This window comes from Bremia lactucae, linkage group LG5 (assembly GCF_004359215.1).
Source record: "Bremia lactucae strain SF5 linkage group LG5, whole genome shotgun sequence".
In the NCBI taxonomy this organism is placed as follows: Eukaryota; Oomycota; class Peronosporomycetes; order Peronosporales; family Peronosporaceae; genus Bremia; species Bremia lactucae.
In genome coordinates, this window is record NC_090614.1 from 2,967,155 (window position 1) to 2,976,376 (window position 9,222).

The following is a 9,222-nucleotide window of genomic DNA, read 5'->3' on the forward strand; positions in this document are numbered from 1 at the left end:
TACATGGGCAATCTTTAAGAAAAAAATACGCTTCAATCAGATATTAAACCTTGTATCCAATCAATATATACCACCTCTGTAGATGTGCATCCCTACATTGCGAGCGTACTATTCTGAATACCTCGGATCTTAGATGACGCTAGTCGTTATCCCGTTCAATGTGATGCACCTATGTGCATCACATACAGGTAACTTTGTGCACCACACTTAAGTGGCAGGTCTTAAGTACTTCACATATCCCATAAGGTACGTAAGCTATTCTTAACGGGTTTTCTTATCTAGCCAGAGAGCACGTCTTTTCAAATATCAGCTGCTATTACCAACAAACAAAATCTTTTTAATTCTCAAACATCTTTACCAAAAAATTTGAAGCACTTCCACCAAAATAATTTTTACTTAAAACTTGACAATCCGCATTACTTTTTACGAACATGCAAGAAGCATTACACTTAAAGCAATTAGTGTTCAGACGGTCCTTAGACTACTAATTTCTGAAAAATATACTTGTCACAAAGCTCTTAAATATGTACACTTGCTCGCATCCTTCTGTTGAACTCAAAAGGGGCTATTGAGGTTAAAAAAATAGCGCGTAAGCGTACCAAAAGACTTGTCAGACAAATAAAAATACTTGCATCGCTGTTGTCGAACATGCCATAAGCTATGCACATTAGGTTATTGCCAAGATGCCACCTGTCTGGAACAAAGAGGCTAAATAGCGAAAACGATGACTCCTGCTGCAACGCCGCGGTCACTGGATTGTGCACAGGATTAGCGACGTAAGTCACGCAATTGTGATCCATGTGGTTTACAGCACTCAAATTGGTGGCACACCCTTTACCATCTTTATCGATACGACAAATCACTGAAAAGGTAAGTTTGGACTATCCCAACCGGCTTTTAACCGTACATGTTGTATGCTGTATCTTCCGCTGCTAAAGAGACACAACACATGGCAATGAAATCATCATAACACTTGGAGTTGTTGCATGACCACATCTCATTACCAAACTTGCACTCGACTTGAGTAATTCTGTTACGTGCAACCTTTCCAACTTCATCCCAATTTCCAACACGCACCAATGCTATCGAGCAAGACTTTCATCAAAATTCTTACAGTGGCAGTCGCGCTGTCAGCATATTCGGATCACGTCAATCGTGCGCATGCTGCGGAATGTACGATGACGTACGAAGCAAATGACTCGATTCCAACCGGTCCGATAATTGCTTCCTCCATGTCCAACACGCAATCCGCGCCGAATCTTTTGGATGCAACCAACGAGATCCTACCTGTTGCATATGGCCCAAACAAAATCAGCGCTACCACTAACGCAACCAAGGACACGATTCTTTTATCAAACGATGATCGTGTTGATGCTCATTCCGGCGCCGGCGGTAACGTCGATATCAATGAAGATACTGGCCGTGCTGGAGACGTCGACGTTCGTAAAAATGCCGGAGACGCATCTATTGTAACGAGTGCTGATCATGAAAAGGATGCTGGTTTTAGCGTGGGTGTCGGGCTTGGTGGAAGCCTACGTCTTGGAAAAGAATTTAGCATTGGCGCCAGCCTTGGTGGTAGCGTCGAACATGATAAAGAGGTCGGACTGGGTGGCAACGTAAAATTAAGCTGGGGTGTTGGCCTCGGTGGCGGCGCTGGATTGAATGAAAGCATTGATCATAGTGACATTGACGGTTTTCACGGCGATACCGAAATTGGTGATGGCGTTGGTGTTGGTGGCGGTACCAATAGTAGCGATGTCGGCGATGATGACAGTGTCGAACTGGACGAAAGTGTCGGAATTAAAAGCGGTGCCGGGCATGATGGCGTATTTGCACATGATAGTGGCATTCGCGTTGGTGGCGGGGTGGGACTTGCTGGAAATGTTGGCATCGATGGTGGGGCCGAACTTGGTGGCACTGCCGACAGTGATGATGGTATCGGCATAGGTGGAAGTGTCGGAGTTGGCGGCAGCGTCGGACTAAATGGCGTCGGATTTGATGGTGGTGTCGGCATTGGTGGCAGAATCGGTCTTGGTGGCGATGTTGGTAGGCGGCGGTGTCGGATTTCATGATGTCGGACTTGGCGGTGGACTTGATGGGGGGGTCGGCATTGGTGGGGGTGTCGGACTCGGTTGGGGTGTCGGATTCGATAGTGGTGTTGGCATCGGTGGTAGAGTCGGCCTTAAAGGCGGTGCTGGCATAGGTGACGGCGTCGGACTTCATGATGTCGGATTTGGCGGTGGCGTCGAACTTGATGGTGGTGTCGGACTTGGTGGGGGTGTCGGACCTGGTGGGGGTGTAGACCATAGAAAGCTTGGTGAAAGTGGTGGTATTTCCGAGATGCCGACTAGTGGTGGTCTTGCCAGCTTTTCCCGCCGTCTACGCCGCAACCTTGGCGTTCAGTAAATTCTAATAAATGGAGTCGATCCGTTTACATTCTCGTGACCGTTATCAAGCGTGGTTTTCGACCGTGTTGTACATCGTCTTTTTAACTAAAGCTGCCGAATGCAGAGCTTATAAAGTTGTTGCAATTAACCCATATTTGCTATCATACTCTACTTTGCAAAAAAGCCAATTCCGGTTCTTCCTACAATTCATTATAATATGGGCGGCCACACTTGCATTTAGGCTTATAATAAAGTAAGAGCAGATTGGATAGATATGTTAAAAGTGTGGATTACACTCAAGATAGGGAGGTGTCGAATACACTTGTAAATGAAGCCCACACTTTTAGGACTCAGTTACGAAAACCAGTAGTTTCAGTTTAAATGAATGTGTATTTGAACAGTTTCGCCTTTTGATTCGCGAAAACAACATCTAGAGAAAACAAAATGAATACATATTTTATAATGGAATATTGTCGACTGCATGAAGTGTAACGGGGCACTACTGACTTGTACTGCTTCAGTACAAGTCCACTTCGCACTGCCTCAGTGCGAGTGGTGCCTCACGTCACTTCACGTACACTAGTACGTGCAGAGGAAGACTCTCTAAAGAGGGTAAACTAATAACTGTGTTAATATAATTAAGTATTTCTTTGTCTATCTACTTAATTGTAACGGTGCACTGCGACTTGTACTGTTTCAGTACAAGTCGTCTTCATCTGTCTTTCTCTTTGCGCGCGTCCAGCGCTGACTGGATCGCGTAGAAAGTAGATATAATGGGCTCAATCTACCAATGGATAAGCTTTTAGAATATTACCATGTAAAGTAATATTCTCCAAATATTATCTACCTTTTAGATAATATATCAATTAACAACCTTTAAGTGTTAATTTCATGTAACGATAAACCCCGTTACACGAAAGGCGACCGGGGTAGCTATCTTCATATAACTACAGTGTCGCACAAACATCTATCTAATTAAGATTTAATTGACCATTTACCTTCGCTTCAGTATGTAACGGGAATCGACGAATTTGTGGTTGCTAAACTTATTATGATAACTTAGCTTAAATAAATGTATCCCTTTTGAAAAGAAGCCGAAACATACCCGGAACTGCTATGGAGAGTCGGAAGCATATTGCATGTGATGTAGCACACGTCGCTGGTGAACCGCCGTTGTGGTACATATACTTTACGGGTAAAATACCCTTATATCCTACTCTAATTATTCTCCTTTTGATCTAAAGCGTCTAGTGCCTTCCTAAGGCTTGCGCATTGATCTGTGAGAGATAAAAGCTTTCTAAGGTACATACGGCTTTTACGAACCCTGAATCCCTTGAACTAGAATTCCTTAAGCAATAGCTTGTGCCACTATCTGAGTTTTTAAGCCTATTAGTTCTATAGAACTAAAAGACTCTTTGAGCTCAAAATTTTTCCTTGACTTAAGAAGCGAGATAGCTCCGCTTCACCTGGTATACATCGTAGTCAATCTACGCCTGAGTCTTTTTAAGACTTAGCCTTTACTGAAATGAAAACGTTTTTAGAACTTCCAGAGGCGCAACGCACAGCGTATGACAAGGTCAAAACTTTGTTTGGGCTTGAGCATATAGAGTTCATTATGTCCCAGGGACCAGAGGATTTGCATGCAAGGCTTGAAGCCTTAATGGGATATGAATCCTCCCTGATCGGACAGCTTTAAGATCACCTTGCGGCATCTATGCCAACTCGGTACATCTATGTACCTCATTCAGAGCCTAATAATCACCCTCTAGTTGTCAATGTGAAGACAGAATACCTCCCTTTTTGGATTAGGCAGATGGAGATGTCCGTCTTGTGGCTATGGCCATGTTAATGATCGGAGATCGAGCCATGGAGTGGGCACTTTTGTGCAGCACGTCCATAACCGACACTTTTTCCTCATAGAATTCGCTGAAGCAGCAAATGACCAGCAAATTTGCACCGCCTGATCAGGCTTTTCGCATGCGATCACAGCTCATAGCGACTCGACATGATAAACGAAACCTAGGAGACTATGTCTAGGGGTTGAGAACTCCCATCGCAACTTTACATCAAGACCCGGTGCAAGAAGCAATTGCCGTAACAGTCTTTATAGGGGGGTGCAATGAGGGCGTTGCCCGGACGAAATTATTCCGATCCCATCCTGCTTCTTTCGAGGAAGCAGATGCCATAGCACTACACGCTGAGTTCAACTTCAAGTCTGCTCGTGTTAGTACGCCTGTTTACCGGATAAGCTCTTCGAGCACATGGGTACCGTCTAATAGACCGGAACTCATGAATCTAAGGCTCGTTGAGGAAGGAGAAGAGATATTCAAGTTGTGGAACAGCATAAGAACATCCTAAGATGTTATGTGTGCGAAAGCACCAAACATTCACGTCCAGCCTGTCCCCTACGAAAAACGCGTAAAGCTCGAAAGAGCACCCATTGCAACCTATACCAGAAATCTGGTACCAGTGGGAAAATGGCGATACCCAGTAGGTGCGGGGCGCCCTACTGAGGAAGACCTAGGCTCTGTTAAACCTCTAGAAGGTGAGAGTGCACAGGACCAAGCCTCGATTAGCTCAGTGCGTAATGGCACGGGGCGTGAGCACAAGCCTGGATTGTTAGTCGCTCAAGCGACTGTGAAGAGCTTTGATAAGCCATGGTCAATTTTAATTGACTCAGGAGCGTCTTGCAATTATGCTCGACGTCTTTCCATTTAGGGAAGTCAACAACACGTCGAGGCGCTTAAAGCGCATAAAAGTGATACAATCACTGTTCGCTTAGCGACTAGGACTCGTGTCACTGTTTCTAAGGTTCCTTAGAGCTTAGGCATAAAGTTTCTGAATTTTGACAGTATAAAACGCTGTCTCGTCCTAATTTAGATTCGAGTTATGATCTCATCCTTCAAATGGTCTGGCTGAACGCCATGAGCTATGGAGCGATAGGAGGTCTTAGACGTTAGGCGCCACGCGCAATGTTCGTAGCAAAGTTTTGGAGAGTGATTAACCCACCTTTGCTAGGCAACAAAGCGCTATTGGCGCGGATCATTGACTGAGTCTGTCAGTGTCTTTAATATTGAAAAGTCTGAGTTAATAAACTTCGATGTTGAAAACATTCATTCTGAGCCGACACAGAAGAAGGAAGTAAAACGGCACGTACTCCGTCGAGTTACACTCGTTGTAATGACGATATACCGAATCCTGAAAGCATTCTTGGCCTAAGGCCGAGTCAGCAATGGTGTAATATTTCTGAGATACGTGAAGTAGCGCGTCTTAGTCCTCCGAGTGTGGTCGGCCGAGGTGCCACCATACTGAGTGTCAGTAGTGACACTATTGTCGGTTCGCCAGGACCTCAAGGGTGCAATATCCCTGAAATCTGTGAAGTGTCACGTCTAAGTCCACCGAGTGTGGTTAGCCGAGATGGCACCATACTGAGGGTCAATAGTGACACTATTGGCGGTTCGCCAGGGCATCTTGGGTCAGACTCTATTAATGCACGCGAAGCGACACGTAAACGTTCGCTGAATAAGGAAGTTAAGTTACCTAACTCCTTGTCGGATGTCGAATTAGACACCATGTCTGGTATAGAACTTATGCAGGCGGAAAAATTCGGGGACGTGGATGTCCCGGCTAGTTAGAGGAGTATTGTCTCTACTCCAAGACAGTGGAAACGCTAAGCGATTATACCCTTACAAAATGATGCGAGTGAGCAATTATAGATGCTTGTGAATAGTGTAACCGGTAAGACTGAGGGAAAAGTTAGCTTAGCGGCAATCCCTTCATTACATGCTCTTTTAAAGCTAGATAAAATGTCTATTGAGGAGTACGGCCGAGCCTTAGAGACAAACGACTTGTTTAATATGGTAATCATTCCACCGACGATTGAGTAAACTCATCGTCACTTCTGGACGAACTGTCCTAGATGACACAAAAGCTGATGCCACTATACCAGCACAACCCCATTCCTAGAAAGGATGTTCTCCAGAACAATACGGTGGAATGTACGATGTACAGTGCACTTGACTTTGTCGATTATTATTACCAACTGCTCATGCGAGCAAGCGATATCCCGCTTACAGCGGTTAGCACCCCAAGCGGAATGCTATGCGAGTAGTTGGATATGCCACAAGGGCTTTACAACGCCCCGGCAACATTTAATCGTCTAGTAACGCAACTGTTCCGCCCTCGTCGAGGTTATGCACAGACTTATTTTGCTGGAATTTTTGTCCACAGTCGTGCGAAGCAGGGTCGGTCGGACATGTAAAATCATTACTACTATTTGCGAGCAGTGCTCGACTGTATGCGCACAAGTATATTGTATGCCAATGCATCAAAATTCATTTTTGGCGCAGTCGAAATTCCTTTCTTAGGGTGCTTCATTGGGAAGAGAGGCCTAAGAATGAAACACGCTAAGGTTAAATCCACAGAAGTTTTGGTTCCTAAAAACCAAAAGGATTTGCGTAAGTAATTAAATCTCGCCAATTATTAGCACAAATATAGCGAAAATTACGCTGGTACGGCTAGGTCATTATATAATCTCCTTACAAAGGATATAGAATGGTGCTGGGCTAGCACAGAACATAATGCTTTTCAAGCAGTTCAGGATCGTCTTATCCACGCCCCAATTCTGGCACTACCGAATTCAAATTGGCCTTTCAGTGTCGTCTGTGACGCATCAGATTTTACCATTGGGAGTGCTTTGTTACAAACAGATGCTGATGTTCGTGAACGCATTATAGCGTTCGAATCTAGACATCTTAAAGCTGCGAAAAAGAACCACCCAGTTCATGACAAAGTGCTACTTGCTACAAAGGTTGCTTTCGTCAAATTCAGAGTTCATCTGTTCGGCTCTAAGCCGTTCGTGATAGATACAGATCACGCGCGATAACGCACTGCGACTGAGTCGCCCAATCTATCACAGAAAATGTCCGATACAGCTTCGAGTTGAAGCAAAAGACTGGCAAACAGAATGCTTTGGCCGATGCTTTATCACACAGGCCGGATTTTGAGCTCTACATTTAACGACTATAATGTCGCCTATTACTGGATTCATCCGTATGGCTTACGCCAAAGATGAACAGTGTGTAGCTCTGCTACAATGTTTAAAGAACTCTGATTCAGGTATTAAATTGCCGGCACGTTTGCGTGCAAGAACTCGCCTTCAGCTTTAGAAACTTCGTTTGTAAAGAGAAGTTCACAGTGCTAGGTATGAAAAGTCCATATGACCTCATCCTAGGCATGCCATGGTTGGCAAAATACCAACCATGGATAGACTGGCGTACATGCACAGTTGCGAACACTACGCAGGGCACCGGAAGGGAGAGGATGTGCTCCTGCGCGAGACGTATGCAACTGATGTCGTGTCGAAAACAGTCGAGGGTGCGCCATCGGGATGTCAAACGTCACCAATTCCTACCCAGCTCTTGGAGACTGGGATATTGAAAAGGGCAATGACAAGTAGTCACGGCGAGCCGACAGTCATCGGGCACGAAATCGACCTCGAACCTGGCGCCAAGTATTGTATGACCAGGCAATGGCCGTTGCTAAAAGAACAAGTCGATTATATCGATGAGTTCTTCGACAAGCGAACCAAGGCGGGACATAGGCGTGAGAGCAAATCGCCTCACTGCAGCCCGACCTTTTGTGTGCGTGAAGCCACAGGTGGATGGCGCGTGGTTCATGCTTACAATAAGCTGAACACGGCGACCATACCGGCGCAAACGCCAATCCCGCGGAAAGATGTCTTTAGAACTCCATGAGAAAATCAACTGTCCTCTTTGCGTTGGATTTGAAGAATGGCTAATGGCTACTCTCAGGTAATCATGAGAGAGTCCGATGTAGCCGAAATGGCAGTAAGCACCCCAAGCGGTATGCTTTGGGAGTGGCTTGTGATGTCCCAAGGTTAAAAAAACCCCAGCGACATTCAACCGGGGATGGCTCACGTGATGCGTCAGCACCGTGCCGCGCGCTTCATTACTTTGACGATGTATTTGTGCACATTAGGGCCGAGGACGGGCTGAGCGCAATGGAGTCGCACAAGCGTCATTTAGACGCTGTGTTGTAGACTTTGAAGGACGCCCAGTTATACGTTAACTTGCAATAGTGCGTCATAGGGGTCCTTGCGATACCTGTGCTGGGTTGCATCGTAGGTATACATTGTGTACGAGCAGACCCAGACAAGGTAAAATTAGTAAGGAATGGCCAATCTCACGGCACGTGAAGGATTTGCACCAATTGCAAGGGCTCGCTAATTACTTGCATAAATATAGCAAGAATTATGCTAAGCAAACTAAACCATTATCTGATCTCCTAAAAAGGACACAGAATGGGTTTGGTTAAAAGAACAAGAAGATGCGTTCACATCAGTGAAGCAATCTCTTGTAGAGGCACCGGTCTTGGCATTGCCAGACGCGGATAAGCCCTTTAGCGTCGTCTGCGATGCAAGTAATTTTGCAATCGGCAGCGCGCTCATGCAGAAGGATGACGACGGCGTTGACCGTGTCATCTCTTATCAGTCCCGGCTATTAAAAGCCGCGGAACTGAATTACCCTGTGCATGACAAAGAGCTACTTTCAATAAAGTATGCTCTTGTCAAGTTTCGTGTGCACCTATTGGGCACCGAACCATTTGTGGTTTATACGGATCACGCATCACTGCGGACCGCAATAAACTCACCGCACCTCTCGCCTAGAATGGCAAGATGGCTCACATTCTTCTCTGAATTTAATTTCAAAGTTGAATATAAGCCGGGTAAGTCGAATGTCTTGGCTGACGCTTTATCGCGCAGACCAGACTTCGAGGTTAGACACCAGGAAAGTGTGTCTAGTGCGAAAGCACA

The 9,222-nt window shown here is 45.5% G+C and overlaps 1 protein-coding gene across 1 annotated transcript; it reads right to left on the reverse strand.

The window, feature by feature from the left end:
• Positions 1–1,532: 1,532 nt before the first annotated feature.
• On the reverse strand, positions 1,533–2,014 carry CCR75_006465 (uncharacterized protein; the record flags this gene model as incomplete). The annotated part of the gene is made up of 2 exons (XM_067964535.1): positions 1,533–1,604; positions 1,709–2,014. 2 exons carry the CDS (start codon positions 2,012–2,014, stop codon positions 1,533–1,535), a joined length of 378 nt encoding a protein of 125 aa, XP_067821276.1.
• Positions 2,015–9,222: the final 7,208 nt, after the last annotated feature.